At 39.8% G+C, this 23,881-nt stretch overlaps 1 protein-coding gene across 2 annotated transcripts; it reads left to right on the plus strand.

Annotated features, from left to right (window-relative positions):
* The first annotated feature begins 567 nt into the window (after nt 1-567).
* LOC132568253 (magnesium transporter NIPA1) lies at nt 568-14,477 on the plus strand. Of its 2 annotated transcripts, none has more exons than XM_060233877.1 (5): nt 568-845; nt 4,676-4,723; nt 6,586-6,676; nt 7,846-8,006; nt 11,809-14,477. In XM_060233877.1, exons 1-5 carry the CDS (start codon nt 689-691, stop codon nt 12,318-12,320), a joined length of 969 nt encoding a protein of 322 aa, XP_060089860.1. In that variant the 5' UTR covers nt 568-688; the 3' UTR covers nt 12,321-14,477. The 2 variants fall into 2 exon arrangements, with proteins under 2 accessions (XP_060089860.1, XP_060089861.1); XM_060233878.1 differs by lacking the exon at nt 568-845 and adding an exon at nt 1,827-1,853.
* The last annotated feature ends 9,404 nt before the right edge of the window (nt 14,478-23,881 follow it).

A 23,881-nucleotide genomic window follows, 5' to 3' on the forward strand; every position in this document is an offset into this window, starting at 1 on the left:
GGAAGGAAGACTCACTGAACTTCTTACTTACTTCTGAGTAAAAATAAGTAGGATTAGGCCACGTGAAAAAGCCATAGGAAATAATGAAATAATCAACACGTTTGCCCGCAGCATTTTTTTAAAGCTGCAGCTGCGCAATCATTCATTAGTGAGAGTATCACAGCACCACGGCATGTGCCGGCAGTAGTCTTTCTTCCCCTCTTTCGAACGCCGGCATCGCTTTTTCCTTCCAGGCTGCTCTTCAGTGCACCCGCAGCAACGTCACCATCCGCCTGCATGGCATGACGTCATGGTGCAAGGCTGTGACGTTATGGTGCAGAGTCCCGGCTCCTTCCTTGCGCGGCTGGCCTTTTATAAATGAAAAGCTTCTCGGATAACTCTTGAGAAGGGCGGACAGTGGAAACATGGGTCTGTCCTTCCCTGCCCTCGTCTCCTGCCCGCCTCCGCTGAGGGTATGAAGAAGCCGCCGGTGGAGTTTACTGCGGGAGTTTCGGTGCCAGAGGGCGCTGAGCTTCTGGCGGCAGCGGCAGCGGCAGCAGCCGGCGCTGTGGGAGGAGCTTGTACTTCAAGGCGGATTCTGCACAGCAGCTGCCGGTTCCAGGCCGGCTTCTGGGAGCAGAAGAGACGACGGGAGCGCTGAGCTGTTGGCTGGGCTTCTTGGGGGCAGCACCGCCGCCCGGGCGTGGGGATGATGGTCGGTGCAGCAACGGCGGGAGATGGGGCATCGCCGAACCCCGGCCCGGCTGCAGTCTCGCTGGGCTTGAGCGTGGCTGTGGTCTCTAGCCTGGTGAATGGGTCCACGTTCGTGTTGCAGAAGAAAGGGATCGTACGGGCAAGAGGACGAGGTACGGGGCCTGCTCACGCTCCCAGCCCCTTTCGGCGGCTTTTGCAGGAGGGAGGGAGGGAGGGAGGCGTACTTGCAGCAATAGTTTCAACTCCTGCTCTGATCGCACCCCGTGTGCCGTCAAACTCGCCCGCGTTCAAGGGACGCCGCTCAGAGTATCCCCCTCCCCGGCTTGCGGGTTTTGTGTGTGTGTGGGGGGGGGGGGTGCACACACAGCCACAGTACCTACACGCCACAGCTCTTCCCTGCGCATTTCGATTCCTAGAACCCCATGGCCATCTCTGGACTCTTGACTGTTGCCTGTATAGATAACTTCTCACATTCATTGCTCTTTCAAAGGCACAGACATCTTGGCTTTAAACGCCACCAGCCAAGAATTGCTGGGTTTTATGGTATGGCAGAGCCTTTATCCAGTGCAGCGATCCTGCCCCAGGGGTGCATCCGGAAGGCAAAACGCCTGGGGAAAGAAAGGGCCATACTCCCTTCATGGCTACACCCCTCTCTGCCATGCCTCCAAACGAGGAAGGGCTGGCTGGTGCAGAGGACTGATGCTCCTCCCAAGGAAGAATGGACAGCTCCCAGGCCATTGGCCCACCCATGGCAAGTCCACCCCTATCCTGTGTGGTACATGCACTTGAGAAGGGACCCTTTCGGTTGGGACAGCAATTGTGAGCAATTTCATCCCCCTCTCTGGTCATTCTCTCATATATTTTTTCCACTCTCATCTTGACCTCTTGTGACCCTCTTGCAGCTGACTGTCATTACTTTGAAACAGCAGCTAGCTAATTTGAAAAAGGCCACCTTTGCAGAGAGCTCTTGCCTCGGTCTGCTATAATCATGGTTGTACTCTCTACATTCCAAGCAAAATTAATTCACTCTTGGAACTCTTGCTTTATCGTCAGAAAATAATGCAGCCTCCCAGGGAAAGTCTTGGAGCTTGCACTGACCACTAGAGCACATTGAGTTGCTTTCTGAAAGACAAGTGGAGTCTGGCCAGGAAATGAAGAAGGTGTAATCCCAGAATATTGGAGTTTGTTCGAGTGTAATGTTTCTTTTTGTAGTTAGATATAAAAGAGTGTTCAATCTTAAAAGACTGTGCAACTTACACACCACAAAAGAGAGTGGTTTCTCGACTTGATCTTCAAGAAATTTGAATGAATTAAGTACTAAAGAGAATCCACAAGTTGGCAAGGGCATAGATGCAGAAAGCTGTTTTTTGAAGTTACCTCAGTTTCAAAAGTGGAGGCATTATACTGCTATTTTAAAATTCATATGCCTGACTCCTCCTTTGGATGTATAAAACACTAGGTCAACAGTATTTTGGACTCCAGATTCCCAAGGAACTCAGGGAATGGACATGGTTTGCCCCAGCTCTATCTTATCTTCTCAACCATCCTGTAAGAGGCTAAGGCCTAACTCTTTATAGCCAAGTGGGACTGAACCTCTGGCTGTCTGGCAGCCTGGCTACTACACCACAACAGCGCTAAGTAATTCTACTACAGATATATTGAGCAGATGACCCTTCAGTACAGATTATCTCTGCAATTAATGTGCATTTTGTTTTGCAGCAAGTTTAGTTATGTTGTAGGTGATGTGAAAGACCTCCACCTAAGCTACAGAGTGGAGAACCACTGATGCATCAATTGCCTGATGTATTATAAGACAACTTCATGTGTTTAAGCACTGAGGAATACCAAAGCTATTTCATCCAGAAAGCTACAGGAAACAGATTTTCTTTTAGCTCCGAGGTGAAGAGATATAACATTTTCTAATCTGATGCCTTTAGAAATTTGCTGATGGGATTGTAAATTAGGCCTGGAAACTCGCCCTGAGCCTGTTCTACAAGAAGGGTGGGCTAAAAATCGAATAAATAAATAAATAAAATTCTGTCCTGTTGCAAAAGCATTTAATATAGTCCTGCCACCTAAACAAATAGTGTGGTAATATAACAGAAAATGCCATTGATACCTTTGTTGGCTGTGGCTAATCAAGCCTAACCATCATCCATAAGTCTGGCATTTTAGACAACTTGAAATGCAGAAGAAAAATGGCTACAAGTGTTAAGTCATCTCGACAGCTCTCAGATTAAAATAGACAAAGTCATTAACATACCTCAGACTATCCAGTGTATTATGTCTGGTTTTAAAACAACTTGGACATGACTCAATGCCCATCTTGCCAAGAACTCTTATTATAGGCCAAAAAAAGTCAAAAATATCCTGTGAGTTCTTCATTGTTACATCACCGGGATCTAAAGCTGCACATTGCATGAAATAAATTGTTCACAAGGAATCATGAAAACAATAATTTTTTTGGTTTTCCTTCTAACTGACTTGTGGAATCTAAGCCAGTTTTTTTAAGCCACAAAAAATATCAGCTTTAAATTGGCCAGTGAATTTGGGCCCAAGTACTGCAATTACATTATTAGTGTATAGAAACCTGAATTTGAAAACATACCAGGAACTGTGACTACAAATTGGATGCATATCCAAATTACTATCAGTGGGATGTGCCTTTGAATGCACATCCAAATTTAGGCATATTGTACACCTGGGTTGAATGCTGTGGAAAAGATCCATGGATGCAAAGGGGGAACTGATTATTCCCTGCTGTGGCAGCTATTCAGCTGTGCCCCTCACACTGCTACATTGGGTCCTCATCCCTGAGGAGCAGTATTTGGAGCAGCAGGGGAAGGGAGGTAGGGAAGTCATACTTCCATGCTTGGGATTTAGATGGGATCCACCATGTCTGATTGCATTGAAAATAATAAGCAACTTTTACGTTCGGATGTGCATGTGATTTTCACTTCCTCACATGTATGTTGATCACATGCTACCAGCTCATGTTAAAAATCCAGCCTCCCATGTTCTCAGTAGCCTGGGGAACACAAGTGAAGGCTGCCTCTGAGCATGTACAATGGGCAGAGTTCCCCAATTACTTCAGCCCTTCTCTTGTACTTGCATGTCTAAGCATGAGCAAGTGATTAAGACGTGCAAGGAGGACTTTGAATCACAGTCTGCTCTCAAACAAGAACATTTTATTGCTGCAGATTAAGGTAGAGCCAAAGACAGGGAAAATAGCTATCAAGCCTACTGGATTACAGTTATAAGGAAAAGAACAATAAATACATAACATCAAGCTAAACTTAATAGCACTAAAGATTTACCTGTGATCCCCCCTGCCCCTGCAAATGTCTATGGAACAAATGCACATCGACCCCCACCTGCTCCATGCTGGGAAATGTGACTTCCAGCATTTGAAGAAAGACTAATGGATGTTGCCAACCTTTTAACCCTTTCTGCCTTAGCTGGCAGGAAGCCTCTTGCCCAATCCAGATTCAGGGTAAATCCCAACCTCCCAGTCAACCGAAGATGCACATCCCATACATCTCAGTACCCAGATAAGGTTTTACAACAGCTATCCATTTTGCCCTTTTTGGCAGGTACAGCAAATGTTATCTCCCTGTAGGGACACATCTCTGCTCTCTCTGACCTTGTGGTGCATTTCATGGCTCTGGTGAGGAGAGTTATTATTTGTGACTTATTTTGTAAGGCAACATGTTTCTGAAAATATTTCTTGAATATTTGCAAAAGCCAATTTAAATTCTGGCTAAAGGATGCACAGGCATTTCAGAATATGTACTTTTAAATTATATGTATATACTTTTACAGCTCCAGTCGCTGAGATTGACACCAGAAACAGATGCTGTCTATTAGCCCTAAATATGGGCAAATGGTTTAGATTAATTATACTTTAGCATTTGTACAGTTTGAAGACATCATAAATAGTCCGGGCTGGTGGTTTTGATGTGCTGTTTCATCATTTTTCTAGGAACTTCATATTTAACTGACATAGTATGGTGGTCAGGCACTATTGCAAGTAAGTATCTTCTACCTTTAAGTAATTTACAGATTGAAGTAGCTTTTTGTGTGAGTGTGTTTTTTTTTTAAAAATGATAGTATCTGCCAGATGTCAAAGCATGCAGTTAGACTGGTATTCTTTTTCTTGTTTTGTTACTAACCTTACAATTTGTTCTTTGTTTGAAGGTTTTGGATAACAAGTCTTCTAAATGGTCACTTTGATTAAGCTATGATGTATTTTGTTTTCTTAGGTATTACAAGTTGTGGTTCTTTTTAGAAATAAAAAGCCTTTGATTGTTAAACACTTCTGGCATTTCCAGTATAACTGTAAACATGATGCATCTCTGGAATTATGACAATGGTCACATTTTAAATCAAATATACAGTCAAACCTTATAAAATCAGTCCCTTTTCGTTATGTGTAACATTGTCTGAGACTGATTGGACAAAAAATCCAAAAGAACAATGGTGCAACGGGAAGACAAAAATATTTTATCCAGTTATAGTGGCCCTGCACATTTCACATGTGCTTATTCAGAGGCATCTGTAAGCATGTATATAAAAATAAGAAAAAACAAATTGCCATTAAAAAGCAGAACTGAAATGCATGTATTTTCACACAATGCCCTTTCAGTGCACTTTAGCAATCTTTTGCTAGTGGATGTTGCTGTTTCAAACAGCAAAACCCAGCTGCAAAGTGGACTGAAAGTACATTATGATGTGTGTGTGAGAATGTCAAAAAGGTAATAAACACCATATGAGAAGTGCATAAATATATCCAGAACCACAAATCCATGAGGATCCTTCAGACAATGCTGTGTAAAGCAGCATTACACAGACAATATATGGATGGGAAAACAAATGTTAAAATAAAATTTTGTAAATAACTCAAATTGTCACAAGTTAAAACAATATACAACTAATCTGTAAAATGGTATAGCCAAAGCAGTTCCTACTGGAACAGAGCTACAGAGAGAGATGTTTCACGGTCCGACAAAATACAAAGTTCTGCTACCACTAGCATCAGTAATCAGTTATGCTTACAACTATGCACTGAGGACTGATTTACACAACTCCTTCAGCTGTTTGTTTTTTAATCTGTGTAGCTGAAGTGAAAAAAAAAACTAGATTATAAAGGGGAGATAAGGACTGAAAGTTATGGTTAAATCTAATAATTTGAAATACAGATATCTTACAAAATCTCTATTTGCTTTTCAGTAAAATTAACACAATCATCATAGTTGACTGATCATAGTAGGCTGCTAGAACTTTGCATTTGTCGTTTTTGCATCATTCAACTGCAGCGCTATTCCTTATAAAACATACTTGCAGCCTGACACGGAACTTTGGTTTAGAGCAGTGATTTTCAACCTTTCCAGACTCAGGACCCACCATTTAATGTCCAGGTGGTAGAATGGGACCCACTGACTTGCAAGCACATGAACAGAAAGCACATGATATCAGAGTTATATGACAAGAAATGCCAGAGCTGTGATCTGACCAGTCAGGATCTGCCTGCCTCCAAGCATGCGTAGACACTGGAGGACAAATTGGCATGGAGGAAGAATAAGCTGAGGGGGAAAGGGAGAAAAAGTAAGGGAGCACTTTTAGGGGGAGGGGGGCTTTGAGACTGAATGCCAAAAAGAATTCTCTCCACCACTGAACAATTGCTTTGTTGTTTTAAACAAAATCGTGAACTGCTGGGAATTTCTGGTAATACTGAAATGCTGTCAACATTGTTTTGTTAACATCATTTTGCTCAGTATTTAGGGATATTTATTTACGGTTTTGCTCAGTGTTTAACATTGTTTGCTTAGTATTTAGGGATAAACACTGGAAGCTTTGCTCCTTCTAAAAATATTTTTGTGGTTCTTTTCACAGTGGCTCTGGGTCAGATTGGGAATTTCTTAGCCTACACTGCAGTTCCTACTGTTCTAGTGACTCCCCTTGGAGCACTTGGAGTTCCATTTGGGTAAGGATTTTAGTTATCTGTATCTGAAGCATATGTAGATAAAGATATTCATATATGGAGTAGTTGTTCAAATACCAGCAAGAAATTTAAAACCTTGATAATGAAAGTAGATGCTAGGTGTGTCCTTAACCACAGTTAATAAAGGGTATGAGGCCCTACACAACTAACTCTTTTGTGCACATTTGCATTCTATATATTTTTCTGCCCACTTGATAATTGTTCCTGTTTGCTTAGCTTTGTTGTGTTAGTTCTCTTTAAAAACAAAAAGATTTCACTCACATGAAGATTTGTGCCTTCCTTTTCCATCAGTTACTATCTCCATGCCGTTCCACTATTCCTTATTCAAGGGTATTGGATTTGTAAATGGAAATATCTGCTAATGGAAATTTTATATATGGGGGAAATAGGGCAAATAATAGAAATATTAAAACGCAGCCTCAAACCACCAACCAGGAAGTCCCTCCCATGTTCATTCATGTATTCAGGAGTGGCCCTTAGATAGATGGCTTTTTGGTCCAATCCAGCTAAACTGTCCTTTTTAAAAAAAGATAAATATCATTCACAAGAGTTTATTATAGGCAAGTGGCACAACTCATCTATACTCTGGGCTTTTTTTGTAGCAAGAACTCCTTTGCATATTGGGCTTCTTCCCCAATGTAGCCAGTCCTGGAGATTACAGTAGGCCTTGTACTAAGAGTCCTGCAAGCTCCTGGAGGATTAGCAACATCAGGGGTGCGTGGCCTAATATGCAAAGGACTTCCTGCTATAGAAAAAGTTCTGTCTATACTTACCCCGACCTCATATAATGGATCATTTAAAAAGCCTTATAAATATCTTTAGAGACTGAGTCCTCTATACTATGCCGCTTAAGTGAGAATTTATTCAGCTCCTGAGAGTGAGAGAGACAATTCGCTATCACCATAGCATTTTAAAGGTGGTATATCTTCCCTTTTCCATCACTGGATAACATGTTCCCACTAAATGTAAAAGAACTGTTTAAATTCTCATTTGGGTTGAACTAACAGACAAAGCTCCTCAACAAGGCATATTTCCCTTATAGAGACAAGTAAAACAACTTTTAAAAAGTATTTTATAAAGAAGAACAAAAGATATCAAAGCACTGAAAATTTAATTAAAATGTTCTCTTCTCTCCTTTTTTTTTTTTAAAGATCCATTTTAGCTTCCTATTTATTGAAAGAAAAACTCAACATTCTTGGCAAGTTGGGCTGTCTGCTGAGCTGTGCAGGTTCTGTTGTTCTCATAATCCATTCTCCAAAGTCTGAAAGTGTCACCACTCAGGCAGAGCTTGAAGAGAAGCTCACAAACCCAGGTATTTCATTATTTGGGTGGGACAATAACATTAGCAAGTCAATCCATCTCAGTAGCTGGGCTTTTTTGTAGCAGGATAGAACAAAACATCAGCAACAAAAACCAGAGCAAACTGGTTCTAAATGAAGCATCATCTCACTGTCTTAAGTGTCGTATTTTAAAGTGAGAAAGAGGACAGGTCTTGATGCTGCATCTTTAATTGTTGTAATGCTTTTGCTCTAGAGTAATGAATGTGTTCATTCAGAAGCCAAGCCTACTGCATTGTTAGATTTCTTTCCCAGTAAGTATCGATAGAACTGCAGTTGGAAAAGTAGGCAAGCCAACTTGCTTTCTTGATGGGAAACTCTAATCTAGTGAAAATCTTTCGATTCTTCAACACTAGGGTTGACAAGTCTAATTTAGAAAATATCTGGGGACTTTGGGGGTGGAGCCAGGAGACTTTGGGGCGGAGCCAGACTTTCCCATTTTCAAAATAAATGCATAAAAATGCAGCAATGCAGTTCACCTGAATAGTCATCATTTCCTCATCCCCCAATAGCTGCAATTCTAGTAAATAAAAGTGTAAACACCACAAAAAGCAGCCAAAATGCACAACGTTTGCAAGTTCACATTTTTTAAATCTCACTGGGACTTTACTCACAGGAACTGCTGTTCTTCAGCTTAACACAGGCAAACAAAAGAGAGAGGTGGAGTTTTCCTCTATCCCATAAACAGGCTCCTATACAAAGACTCTGAAAACAATGCAAAACAAGCACAGAGGGCTACGCAGTAAGTTTTTTCATTTTTAAATGAATTATCAGTTACACACTATTACTGCCTTCCCTACAAAGACTTCTGAAAAGTACTCTCTCTCTCACTGGGTCTGATTCCTCCACAACCTCTGACAATTACAGGGGCTATGCTGCTCTCTCACACATACACACGCTTACTTGCTGTGAAAGGAAAGCAAAACAAATGGAGGCTCTGCTTCTGACCCTTCCCCATGAAGTACTTCCTGCTTCCTGTTCAACTTTAAAGGGACACACACACACACACAAAGAGGCATTTTAAAATGGGATCTGTTTGCAGATTTCTTAACCTGCGGGAGATCTAGAGGTACTGGTGGCTGTGGGGGCATGGCTTTCCTCCCGCCGGTCAGCTGGCTGGGGGTTGGGGGGAGCCTGTAAACCCAGGGATCCCCCGCTGGGACCTGGGGATTGGGAAGCTTATTCAGCACATTATTGAAGTGGAAACCAGCTGCCCTACACAATTGAAATATGTGGGATTTAAGCATAAAATAGCATCAGGACAATAAAAAAAATTAAACTGAGGTTATTTAGTGAAGGGCTACAGATAAAAAGCAATAGGTTCTTTCATTTATAAATGAATTATCAGTTACAGAATAAATAGAAGAAGAAGAAGATGATATTGGATTTATATCCCGCCCTCCACTCCGAAGAGTCTCAGAGCGGCTCACAATCTCCTTTACCTTCCTCCCCCACAACAAACACCCTGTGAGGTGGGTGGGGCTGAGGGGGCTCTCACAGCAGCTGCCCTTTCAAGGACAACCTCTGCCAGAGCTATGGCTGACCCAAGGCCATGCCAGCAGGTGCAAGTGTAGGAGTGGGGAATCAAACCCGGTTCTCCCAGATAAGAGTCCGCACACTTAACCACTACACCAAACTGGCTCTCTATACTATTGCCTTGGGGAAAATGATCGTATTATATTTGTGTGCGCTGTCTTGTTCCAGTTTTAGTATAAGTGTGCTTTTTAACACAGGTTGAGAAAATAGGTGACAAAATGGAAGAAAAGAACATGCAGCAATTTTCAGTAACTGAGAAGCCAGGGTTTGTTTTATTTCCTCCACCGAAGAGCTGTGGTATAAAAAAAAAAAGTGTACCTTTGGAAGGCTAGTAAATTATCAAAATCTTAGTTTTGATATAGACATTTTTAATTTGAAGTGTTTATGCTGCATGAAGTATCATGCCCTTCATAGCAGTCACTGTTAGCTCTAAACACTGCATGAAAATGGGGAAAGACCACAGTTCTGGGCAAACTACATATGAGCTGTAGTGAATTTCTTTTGTGGATTGCGATTAGCTGTGGCTTCAAGCATATCTTCGGTGAGAGTGAGGTGGCTTCTAAATCTTTCTCTGCCTACAGTTTTTCCTCATAAATCATGTGTCCTAGTTATCTTTCTTCCAGAAGTTGTTACTTCCTGTCTTTTCATTTTTCTCACTTGTGTGTTCCTGTTGTTTCTTTCTGTTCCACATGTGTTTTGCTCCATCCAGTGGTTGATTCAATATTATATTGCAGGGGTGGCCAAACTGCAGCTCGGGAGCCACATGTGGCTTTTTAACACATATTGTGCAGCTACCAGAGGTTGAGGAGGAACTTAATGCAGGTTTGCTCTCAAGTAAGCATGTTTAGCATTGGGACCTCAGTCAGCCTCTGAATGCTAGCCCATAGGTAGGTGACTGTTTCCACAATGTGTGAAGCAGGGAAGGAGGGGGAAATAGGCAGGCTTGCAAGCTCTTCTCCTCCACCACAGAGGTTGCCCAGAGACTTACAGCAGGGAAAGAAAGCAAAACAGCCAAGGGAGCTACTGGAAGGAGGGACAGAATTAAAGAGGGTGGCACAGGGTTCATAGCTCTTGTAGGAGCTTGTATTTACTAACCTTGGTGTCAAGGCAAAGAGAGATGCATAATGATGCAAACAGTGGACAGTGATTTATATGGTACATGTTTGTTTGTTTCTCCCACCGGTGCCAAAAAATAATTCCCTAACCTTTCCCTATGCTGGTCTTATGGGGACTGTTATTTCTAGCTTTTGTTGTTTTAAAAAAGTCTTCTAGCATGATCATGTTGTAAAATGCATACATATATATATTTTGTCTGTCTTTGCAAATAAAGTATTCAAAGTTTTAATAAGAACATGTGTGTACTATTTGTTCATGCCTTGAGGTTCTCAAACATCTGTTTATTCTATGTGGCTCTTACATTAAGCAAGTTTGGCCACCTTTGTTATATTTGTTTATATTCAGCATATCTCCCTGCAGATTTAAATTGCAGGGTTTTATGCCAGAAATAACCCAACATCATATTGAATCAACCACTAGAGGGAGCAAATCACATGCAGAATGGGGGGGGGGGGTGGCACTGAAGCAGCAGGTACACACTGAAAGGAGGGACATGAGAATGTAGGAAAGCCCTCAGAGGCTGAAGGATAAGAGCAGCAGGAGAGGGCTTGTAGGAAAGGGAAGGTTGGTTTTGTTGGCTGTATTATGATATGGTACGATCAAATATATTTTTAACTATTATAAAAACCAATTCACAATTCAGGACTGCTAGTAAACTAAACTAAATGCATTTCTAAATAAAAATGTCTTCAACTGGGCAAGTTGTTCCATAATCATGGGGCTGCCACTGAAGAGGCCCTCTCTTGTGTACCTATCAAATGAGCATCTTTGATTGATGGGTGTAACTGTATATAGGATTCCACTGTTAGTGAGGAGGACCTCAGAAATTTCATAACTGCATTGTTCTAGGACTGCTATTACTATACCTTCAATGAATGAGAAACTACTCTAAAAGCAATATTTGGATGTTTTACCATATTGGTTTCTGCAAAAAAGAGCCGTGCATACATAGAACACATCAGAAAGAGTTCATGTTTTATGTTCTGATTCTAATCTAATTTTTGTATGAATTACTGTGAGCAACAATGTTGCCACAGAGTTTATTTATTACAATATTTATATCCTGCCTTTCCTCTTGGCTTATGTGGAGTTATGCAATGCTTTTATTCTGTCTTTGTTTTTCAGTGTTCGTGGGGTACCTCTGCATTGTGCTTCTCATGCTGCTTCTACTTATCTTCTGGATTGCACCAGCTCACGGACCCACTAATATTATGGTTTACATCAGTATTTGCTCACTGTTAGGAAGTTTCACAGTGCCTAGCACAAAAGGCATAGGACTGGCTGCCCAAGATATCTTTCACAATAATCCCTCAAGCCAAAGAGCACTGTACCTCTGTTTGGTTCTGTTGGCAGTATTAGGATGTAGCATCATCATTCAGTTCAGGTACATTAATAAGGCTTTGGAATGTTTTGACTCTTCAGTGTTTGGTGCCATTTACTATGTGGTATTTACCACTCTGGTCTTGCTAGCTTCAGCCATCCTTTTCAGAGAATGGAGCAATGTTGGAGTGGTTGATTTCTTAGGGATGGCTTGTGGATTCACTACTGTATCTATTGGAATAGTTCTTATACAAGTTTTCAAAGAGTTCAGTTTCAGTATTGGGGATGTGAATAAGCCTAATATGAAGACTGATTAGGATCCTAATAGTTGATCGGTTGGATGGCCAGGGGATGATGAGCCTTTAATTTCTAGGCCAAAGGAATGACAGAATCTTTAATTTCTAGGCTAAGATAAAAACAGGAATGGATGGAATATATGAAATTAGGGCCCCCCCATCCAGTTTCTCTACTGATGCCACACTTCAACCATATAAGAGCTTTAAGTGGAATAATCTTACAATTTTCCCAGCATATGGGTAAGAATTACATCAGTATAGAGACTGATATATTTCTTCACTCTTAAAGGTGATTTGTGTTGAGAAGAGTCGAAGCATTCAGCATATCAGAATGGAGGAACCATTCAAAATGGCTACCTTCAATGTTCTTGCTGTGGGAATAAACCAATTCAGGTTCTTCTGTGCTCAACTTGACAGATGACATGACTCATAAATGGTCCTTTTGAAAATATAGATACACTTCAAAACTGAAATTGAATTTTTCCTCCCCTATATTATTGTCATGTTTATTGTTTTCATAGCTTTATTAGGGGGTTCTAAAAATGCCGTTTCAGTATCTATATATTAACGTATTTATTTCCTTTACTAACCGCATCTGCATTTTGGACTGTTCATGGGAAGTTTAGAATTGACCAAGGCATAGAGCAGTGCATTTATTACTTAAAACATGCCTTCTCTTACCAGTCAAAAGTTACTCACTGACTTCAGTAAACACATAATTCACTTTGCAGATATGCCTTTTGTTGACAACTATAATTTGAAGTGCATTAACATTTGTCATTCATTTATGAGCTCTTAATGACCAACAGAAAAATATTGTGAGGGGTTGTGGCAGATTGTAACCACTCTTCTACCTTTTTTTGGTAGATCATTTCTAAACACTTGGAAACTACTTCAGTGCCTTTTGTATTACTAAAATACCACATAATTTGAATGCATGTGTCTGTTGTCTCTTAACACTTGGCTGTCCTCATGCTTATAAGCAGGTAAAGCAGCCAGAAAGGGCAGTATATTTACAAGAGAGACTTTAAAGCCTGAATTTATAATTGAGGTGACTGCAATAACTTTTCTCGCACCTCCATTATGTGTTGTTCAGAGAAGTGTTCAACACATGTCTGTTCCCAATGTTCCAGTTTTTATGTAGCAAACTCCTTCATAGCACATTTTAAAGTCAGATTTTGAACTGGCACTTTTCAGAGTGGAAGGAAGCTTGTGGAGCAATGAATTTCTAAGGGACAATGCTAATTTCAGACAAAAAAAGGTTGGACAAGCTCAGTGGCTTGAGTCTTCAGCCACCTCCAAAGGGTTAGGACAGAATCTGGCAGCTATTCAGTACAGTTCCTGAGTTGGGGGAGCTCATAGAAGTGCAGCCTGACCAATTTATGAAGCTCTCAAAGCTAAAACTAAGTTGGTATACATGTATCAGAAATGAAGGATTTTTTTCCTTCATGAAACTTCAGATGCTGTTTAACAGAATAAGAGTATTTGTAGGTCCATCATCAGTATTTAGTTAATGAATTTAACATCTGTCATGGAGAGTTTGTTTTGTATCACTTCCAAAAAACAAAGTACAGGAAAAAAATTTAGCAGACCAATCTCTGTTCTTTAAAATATTTGCATTGCTCCCTTTGAAAATCTCTACTGGTTTCAGAGTTCTGTGAAACTGATGGGCCCAGTTGTGCTCTAGTTTAAAGGTGATTGAAAAATAACTCCTGTCAGTAGAACTGTTTGTGCCATGTGGTGACAGCTAACCAAATGCAGCACAAGAATTACCAGTTTTCTAAATGTGAAGTTGACATTCCGAGATTCCATTTTTAAAACTGCAAATGCCAAGTTTCTGATTTTCATAAAATAAGGGCCGCTTCAGATGTTATAGTTTAAGAATGTGCAATCTGTACTCTTTAAGCATACACTGTCATGTCCAAAGTGACCATGTGTTTTGTTTTGGTCGTGTCAAAACTAATGGTGGTCTTCATTAAGCCGTAACATGTGAAGTAGCTATTAATATTAATTCAGTTTAAATATTAATTTCACGGGTAAAACACAGATGTTTGTCATTTGTATTTTGCCAAACTCCTAGAAAAACTACTCTGGAATGTTACATTTTAAAATAAGACATGCTTGTGCTTTCATAATTCTAGAACAAATTTTATCATAAATGTGTTCATATTATTTTTTGGATTTAAAAACAGATTAAATATTGGCTTCTATTCTTTCAATGTCCCTTGAAGCAAATAGTCACATCGGATTGATTCTAGGTTTTGATTGAAACTAACTTCAGTCTGGTTTTTCCTCGATGATGCACAAGTGGGTTTCATTCTAGAAAATGGCGAATGCTTCTTGTTCACATTATAGTTTTTTTAAAATTTAAAAGTGCCTGTTTCTTTATGAACATTCAGCATTCGTATACACTGCTATTCTTTACTGGATGAGGCTTTTTCTGATGGATGGCTGACCAGATCCCATATTCTTGGGAAACACTTGATTCTCCAAGTATATTTTGCCATTCAAATTCATCCCCTCAAGAAATCAGATTCCATAATAAAGTTGGCACCCTCTGGAAGTAAGAACTTTACAGAGAATGGCAGTTAACGACTCAGGCATAACTTCATGTTCAAATATATAGAATTATGTATTACATAAAAACTAGATATGTAATATTTAAGTGTAAAATGTCTCATTTCTTAACACTTGAAATCTTTTATTATTTTCCTAAAATGTGAAACCATGGACAAATTTTTAAGGTGCCGGGGATCAGATAAAATCACCGGATAAGATACAGTCACATTTACTCTCATCTTTGCCATGACACCTGCACCTCATGGAGATTCACAGCTTCTGGTGGCTGTTTTGGAATGGAAACAACCTGCCAACCAGAGCCCCACTAGACAATTTTCTTGTAACATAGGGCTAGTGCAGGGGTGGCCAAACTATGACTCAGGAGCCACATGTGGCTCTTTCACACATATTGAGTGGCTCTCGAAGCCCCCACCACTCTGTTGGACAGCTTGGAGAAGGCATTTCTCTATTTAAATCACTTCTCCAAATCAAGCCAGCTGGCGGCTTGGAGAATGCATTTAAAGTTGCTTTCTTTCCACCCCTCCTCCCTCTATTTCCTTCCTTCCATCCTTCCAATATTCATGTCTTGCAACTTTCAAACATCTGACATTTATTCTATGTGACTCTTACATTAGCCACTCTTGGGCTAGTGCTGCATTGAGGAATGATACTCAAAAGAGCCACAACTGGCATTTCAAAGAGCCACAGGTGGCTCTTAAGTCACTATCACTGTCTTTGAGTCATGTGTTTTGTTGGCAACACATAGTTAGGGCAAAAGTGTATTGTAAGATCTCCCTTTTTGTCTGACCATTTTTTTCCCGTGTAGATGGTTTTCCTTGATTCATCTGGAACCACTTGTAGTTCAAGTACTACAGTGCACCAACTTATGTGGCACTTCTGTATCTGAATTGCACAGGTTTGCCTGTGATCTGTGGCTCTAAATTTGAGTATGTTGCCTGAAGAGATTGAGTGATTTTATGGCCAAAAGCCAGAATTTTGAAATGTTTTAGTGGCCTTGCATATAATTTATATCTGCAGCATTTTGCATTATGAACTATGAATTTATTATATATATATATATATTTATTTATTTTTGCTACTGTGTTCAACAAATAGTATTTCTGTTTTCCTGTAGATTATATATAATTCTAGTTTTACATACAACTCTGTATGTATTATTAATAGTAATAATACTGGTAAGGCAGGATTTTTTTTCCGTTCACTGCTTTTCTACTCTCTTTGGATGTTTTGTGTTACTAATCTGGTGAAAGGTTTAATTTTCAACCTCTTCTCATAGCATACGACACTGGGTAATAAATATTTGGAATTAATGACCAGAGTTTTAGTCTTCCTCGAACCTGGATATGTCCTTTCCAAGTCCTGTCATACTTAAGATGCACATTATCAGTAACCTGATAAAAAAACATCTTAAGTGAGCTGTATATTACTGGACTGTATTATATTACATTCATACCTACCCTAAAGGAATTTCATAATGTCTTTACAAGATGGTGAATTCTGTTGAGAAATAAATTGAAGAATGTATATGTCCAACTCCTGTTACGTTTAATTGAGCATTTGTTTTAGTTTTGGGTTGTTTTAAAAAGCAATACATATGCAAACCACAGGCTATTTACACTGGAAAAATATGTGTAGACTCTGTACAATCCACTAGGAAATCTCTTCGGTAAAAAAAAAATCTATAACCCATTTGAATTAATGGAAGAGGTATTGTATGTCTTGCATAAGCCCCATTTATTTCAATGGAACGTGTTCTGGATATATTCCCAATGAAAATGCCCTGTAGAACTGGTCTGGGAATACTTATGACAAAATGATTTTTCAGTAGCAAGTCTACAAAAAATGTCTGCTTTAATAACTATTCAATTTGTTTTATGTTAATTATTCCTATTTGTTAATTAATAAGCTATTTTTTAGTATCTTGGCTTAAGTTGAATGTTATATTAAAGTAACCAGCTCCATAGTTGAAAACACTGGAAGATTACAAGGAATAATATGAACGTTATATTTTAGTTTAAGATTAATGTTTTTGCATCTTATGAGGGCCTAACTAAATTGCACTGAAAGGCAGGCTATGCTCACATGTTGGACCACTCTTATAGTAAAGTATGCCTTTAACCCTGCCTTCATGGATATTATTTTAATTCCTTGGAGTCAAAGTTAAGCACTACTGAATTAGCTTACGCTAATGCTAAATGCATCAGTAAAAAGAACAACAAAATGAGGCTGATAAACATAAAAATATTTCTTTATAGCAATTTTCAACTTGAAAATGTCAGGCATTAATTACAAAAGTGAAAATTAACTGTTGCACTGAAACTCCAGACCTACAGATGTTTTCTAAAAAGTAAAATTCAGTCCTGTTAATTTTAGTAACATTCATTTAAAGTCACTCCAAGGATTTTGCAGCAGCAAATAAAAAAAAAATGATTTTATCATTATTCTTGTGCCAGGAATCTGCAGCCAACCCCAGCTTCCTGATGCCTGGATTTGTATGGCATGTGAGTTTGCAACAGACATTTATCATGTACTTATATCATGTTAGACATAAAATACTTTATTTCCACATGTTTAAAATGTAACATATTGTGGACCTAGGAGTACTAGCAAATGTTAATATTTATTATTTTGTTGTTCTGAAGCATATCAGTTTGCACTTTAGAAGGAGAAATTATTATGTAGAGTCAATACTGTTGAGATAAAAAAAGTTTGGACATTTTATATGAGGCAGAAGAGGTTGTGGTGGTGGATGTTATGTTTAAATTAAAATATGAATATGAACCAAGTAAAATGTAGATGGGAGCCAAATTCAAACAATGTGGGATTGATTGCTTAAATGTTGCTATGTTGCAGTATTAATAAAGAGATTCAAAAAGTTTATTTTATTAGTTTCCAAAACACTGTACATAAAGATGGGTTATACATGCAGTAAATTTAACTTTGCTTTAAAACAATAGCTCTAGGCTTGTAGTAACTGCCTTATGTAAATTTGCAAAAGCTATTTATTAAGGTTTCTGACAACCTATTTATCGATATGTAATGTTTTAAAATAAACAGACATTTCTAGCTCAATGTTTGTATCAATTTTTTTCTACTTCCTTTGACAAAGAAAGCAAGATAAATACCATCTCTCAGTCTCTTAATTCTTCAATTATTTCCTTTCTAAATCCACAACATCAAAAAAGCAGTTTTACAAGAACCCACAGTAACCACATCTTCTAGACATTGAGTCAAAACTGGGCCAGGAAATACAGGATAGTATAGTTTTAGTTTTCACTTTTGAATTGCAAAAAAAATTCCTCTATTAGCAACTTGGGGGTCTAACCACTTAAGACTCCTGTGATTCCTTATATATTACAGTAGTTGGTTGCAACAGGACATTTGTTTGTATAAATATTTTTTTCTTTTAACAGTGGCTTGGACCAAAAACAGCATCAGTTTATTAGTTTACTAAAAGGCCAAATTGCTAATTTGATCAGAGCAATGGTCCTAGGAAAAGAATATTTAACCTCCCTGGAGCTGTTAGCCCTCCAGGGGAAGATGCTAGAAATATTGGCTGATGACCTATCCTACTGAAAAGACTCTGACCTACTAGATGTTTAGCATGACACACCCACATAACACTTAGGTAATCTTATCACTCAGCAGGACTTGGCACCAAACCTGTTTCTAGTGTTTGGACTCAACATGGAAAAAACCATGACTCCCAACAAGATTTGAGTTCCTACACTGCATAACTTTGTTCCTGTATTTGTGCTACATCATTCTTGCTTATCTACCACACCCTGTGATGATAAATACATAAATCAGGTAATAAAATTTAAATGCGTTGGCTGGTTATTTAAAACTAATATGTGTCTTTCTCACTTCTGTATTTCTTAACTGCACATACATATTAATAGGTGAAAAAGCTACTGATTTAACAGAAATGTAACTATGACAATCAGCATAGTAAGTAATTACAAAAAATAGGGTTGTCAGGCTCCGGCTGGGTTCTGGAGACCTCCAGCTTTTACAACTGATCCCCAGCTGGCAGAGAAAATAGCTTTGAAGGGTAGACTCTATGGCTGGGGTGACCAACGGTAGCTCTCCATATGTTTTTTGCCTACAACTCACATCAGCCCAGCCAGCATAGCCAATGGCTGGAGCTGATGGGAGTTGTAGGCAAAAAACATCTGGAGAGCTACCGTCGGCCACCCCTGCTTTATGGCATTGTACCATGCTGAGACCCCTCCCCTTCTTAAACCCCACCCTTTCCCAGATCCAATTCCAAGGTCTCCACATATTTTCCAACACAGACCTGGCAGCCCTAACCTACAAGCAGATTACTTCTCTTATTTGTATGCTAAAATGTTTAATCTTCATGGTATATGGCTGCTTTAACAGTGTTGCTTGTAGTTTCTGATAGATACAGGAAAGAAAACAACACATTATTATGGTCCTTGAATCCATGGAAGTTTTCTACTAGCCTCCACGCCACAGAATTAAAGAGTATTTTAACAGTGCAGTCCTATGCAGCTACTCTACTCTCAGCTGACTGGAATAATTCTTTAGGGTTTGTAGAATCTTTCGGGCTCAAGTACCGTGTTCTACTGGAGAAAGTTTTCCTTCCAGACATTTCGTTCTCAGCTGCGGAGAACATCCTCAGTGGCGTTGCAGCCGGAGCAGGCGCTCTGACCTTCTTGGCTGCTGTGCATTGAGTGGGGCCAGGGCTGCTGGAGAGCTGCTATTTCTAGGCTGGATCAGAAAGGAAGAAGGCATTTTCATCCACCAATCTTGGTACCCAGCTCTGCAGAACACCCTACAGACTATAAATTGCAGAAAGTCTCAGAACAACCAGCACATTCCACAGAACAATCAGCACAGTCAACAACCATCTTCCTTATCTTCACACCCCTTCAAACCCTCCCAGCAATTAACACAGAACAATGATCACATTCAACAGCCAGTTTCCTTATCACTACCCTTCCAGGAAGCCCCACCAAACAATGGGCACATCCACAAACCAATTGCCCTTTCATCACACCCTCTCCAGCAGCCCTGGCCCCACTCAATGCACAGCAGCCAAGAAGGTCAGAGCGCCTGCTCCGGCTGCAACGCCACTGAGGATGTTCTCCGTAGCTGAGAACGAAACGTCTGGAAGGAAAACTTTCTCCAGTAGAACATGGCACTTGAGCCCGAAAGATTCTACAAACCCTAATGATGTTACCAGCCGTGAAAACCTGAAATCTTGGAATAATTCTGCATATAATTGCACTGATAGGCGTCATTTTAAACACAAGACTTCACTAGATGTGTGAGGCAAGGTTACCTACTGAACAGAATGGTTAAAAGTTACTTTGGCACACTAAGAACTAATTTGAATGGTGTTATTTTTATCTGCAGTAAAGGAAACTACTGGAAAATATATTCAGGTAGGTAGCTGTGTTGTTCTGAATAAAACAGTTTGAGTCCAGTGGCACCTTTAAGACCAATAAAGTTTAATTCTGGGTATAAGCTTTCATGTGCATGCACAATTCAGGCACTGGGCTCAAAACTTTTCTAGAAAATATGTACATCTGTATTTGGCCAACTAACATAGTTCTATATTCAACCGTTGACAAGTGCTTGCTCAAGGTTGATCAGAGAAAATTTGGTGTTGAAAATTTCTCAGTGCTACAATAAATTAAAATACAGACCCTAGGAATAATTTTCTCCTTTGTATTGCTGTGTATAGAGATTGAATTTATAAGACATAGCTAACGAAAGAGGCATTTAGCATTCTCACAGTAACATTAATACTCATTTGAATAGGGTTAAATTGTTAGATTCTTTACCTGAATTAGAAATCCTGAATTAGTTTAAGAAGTGGATAGGGCTAAATGACAGGATCTTTCAGGATCTGCTTTACGTCTCTGAACTGCATTTTATTAGTCTTTTTGGGTCCTAAGACTATAACAAATTTTGTCTACCTTTAATGTGCTAGCAGTCCAAACAGCTCAAGCTCATTAGAGTTTGAGAGCTAAGCAGGGCTGGTTACAGCCAATATTTGGATAAGAGACCACCAAGGTAGACTGGGGTTGCTATGCAGAGAATGGCAATTGTAAGCCACCTCTGCTCATCTCTTGCCTGGTACACCCTATGAATGGGATTGCCATGAATCAGCTGTGACTTGATGGGACATTTTTCTTCTTATAATTCTACTTGACTCCTATGTAATCCTGTACAGAGTTCTTTCAGTCTGAGTCCATTGATTTCAAAAGATTTAGACTGTGATGACACTGTATAGAATCAGTCTCTAGTAGCCGCACAAAAAACTGGGCTTGAAAAAAAGCTGTTCCTGAAAATGTAATTTCAAAATTGTACTAATTGGCCCATAAATGCACAATAACTGCATTTTCTGAAAGTGAGAACTATGATTCCAGCTGGTTTCGTTGCTAGCAAAAATTACTGAGGTGATGGTTTTTAGCATTCAAAGGGACTCCAACATAGAATACTGTATTAATGGTCCAGTGTCGGTGTGTCTGAATTATATTGTCTTGTTATTGCCAATTGTCCCTCCTTTTACTTGGGAGTTCTCTTAATTACTACATCTGCTGCAGAACTGGTAACTTTCTCAAGTTGTATGTTTAACCTACCCTGTATTTAACCATGAATAATTCAGGATGGTTTTCTCAAAGCCATTAGTTATGCACATTACCTGCTAAACCTCACTGAATAATTCAGAGATGAGTACCAGTGCAATCCTAAGAACATTTTCCTGGAAGTAAATCCCAGTGAGTAGGCTTCAGCAGGATTTTGATTAGGCCTGCTTAGGATGGTCCTGTAAATCGGCTTACTTTTCAAATGTATAAAATAGATCCTGACGTATACTGTTAAAAAGTTCTATTCATTTCCCAAACTAATTCAGGATGTTTAATTCATGCAAAGAATTTAGCCATTTAACACCCTAGTCAAATGCCTATTAAGGTTACTGTGAGAATGATGCTAAATGTTTTTTATATTTTAGATACGTCCTATAAATTTAGTCCCTATACACCAGGGGCGGCCAAACTTGCTTAACATAAGAGCCACATAGATGAATATCAGATGGTTGAGAACCGCAAGACAGGAAGGAAGGCAAATAGATGGGAGGGAGGGGGAGATGTAGAGGTAGAAAGAAAGCAACTTTAAATGCATTTTCCAAGCCACTGGCTGGCTTGGCTCAAAGAAGTGATTTAAAGAGAGAAACGCCTTCTAGCCTGCAAACAGGGTGGTGGGGGCTTCAAGAGCCACCAATTATGTGTGAAAGAGCCACATGTGGCTCCCGAGCTGCAGTTTGGCCACCCTGCTACACACGGTGATATGAAAACAAGCCTATTCCTAGGGTCTACAATCCTCAGCACTTTAAAGACTAACAAAATGTATTTCAGCATAAGCTTTCATAAAGAGTTCAGTTTTTCAGATGCATTAAGTGTAAAACCAGTGGGTCTTATTTTATATATTGGGGGGGGGGGGGGCGGGGAGAGATGTTACAAAGAAGCCAGTTCTACATGGGGCTGCCCTTGTTCCAAACCCGGAAGCTTCAGCTAGTGCAGAATGCTGCAGCCAGGCTGTTAATGGAGCCTCCTTCACGGGAACATGTTCAACCTGTGCTAAAAGTTGCACTGGTTACCTATTGCTTACTGGATTCACTTCAAGGTGCTGGTTATCACCTTTAAAGCCCTATATGGCCAGGGACCTGCATACCTTAGGGACCACCTTTTTCCGCATGTACCCCAGAGGGCACTTCGGTCAGGGTCTCAGAACCTGCTCTCCATCGCCAGCATCAAAGAGGCCAGGCTCAAGATGACCAGAGCCAGGGCCTATTCTGTTACAACTCCTTACTGGTGGAACAAGCTTCCAGAAGAGGTTAGGGCACTGCGAGAGCTCACACCGTTCCGCAGGGCCTGCAAAGCGGCACTCTTCTGCCAGGCATTTCTGAACTGAAATCTATTACAACAGATATTATACCATCTGGCCCAAACAGACACCAATTGGCCCACCTCAAATACTCTATTGTGACCCTGTGACTTTTCTTCTAATAGAACACCCAGTATCGACCGAAACATCAATATATTCCGTTACTAGATCGAAATAGCATCTGGCATTGTTTTATTATATGTCTTATATATTTTATCTATGATGTATTCTTATTTTTATGCTTGGCTTATATTAATATTGATTTTTATGACCTTGAATGTCAGCCGTCCTGAACCTGTCTCAGCGGGGAGGGTGGGATATAAGTAAAATAAATAAAAGAAAAGTCAATAGGAGTGTCTCACAGCCACTCCTAACAGGAAAGCAAAATGAACAAGTTTAATGCAGACTGAATGGCATAATGGAACAAATTAGCATTTGGAAAGGTGAAGTATGGGAGATGTTAGAGGGCTGGGAATACAAGGTCTAAGCCATTACAAGTGTCGAAGAGTTTAACTAAACTGAGACAACTGCATTATAATGTTTTATTGCTATTGTGAATGGTTTCTGTACTTTTCCAGATACCATTGGAATGTTACATAGTTATCTTGTGTTTCCTGCATTTAATGGCCCTTTGGCTATACTGTTTACAGCTGTTTTTTTCTTATATACATAAAGTCCCAATGATACACTCTAGCTTAATCTAGAATAAAACAGTTAAGGTGCCATAAGATTCTTGTTTTCAAAAAATGAAAAAGCACAATAAAATAGACCAGTTTCCTTTGCTAGGGACATTAACTCAATAATTGGGAGAACACGAGAAAGAAGCTTTGAGTCCAAGATGGGATCTAAAATTTATGTTGTGAGTCAACCCTATGCATATTTACCTGAAAGGAAAGGTCCCCTTGTGCAAGCACCAGTCGTTTCTGACTCTGGGGTGACGTTGCGTTCACAACGTTTTCACAGCAGACTTTTTACAGGGTGGTTTGCTGTTGCCTTCCCCAGTTATCTACACTTCTCCTCCCCCGCCCCCCCAGCAAGCTGGATACTCATTTTACCGACCTCGGAAGGATGGAAGGCTAAGT

The sequence above is a fragment of the Heteronotia binoei genome, chromosome 3, assembly GCF_032191835.1.
Source record: "Heteronotia binoei isolate CCM8104 ecotype False Entrance Well chromosome 3, APGP_CSIRO_Hbin_v1, whole genome shotgun sequence".
Lineage (NCBI taxonomy): Eukaryota > Metazoa > Chordata > Lepidosauria > Squamata > Gekkonidae > Heteronotia > Heteronotia binoei.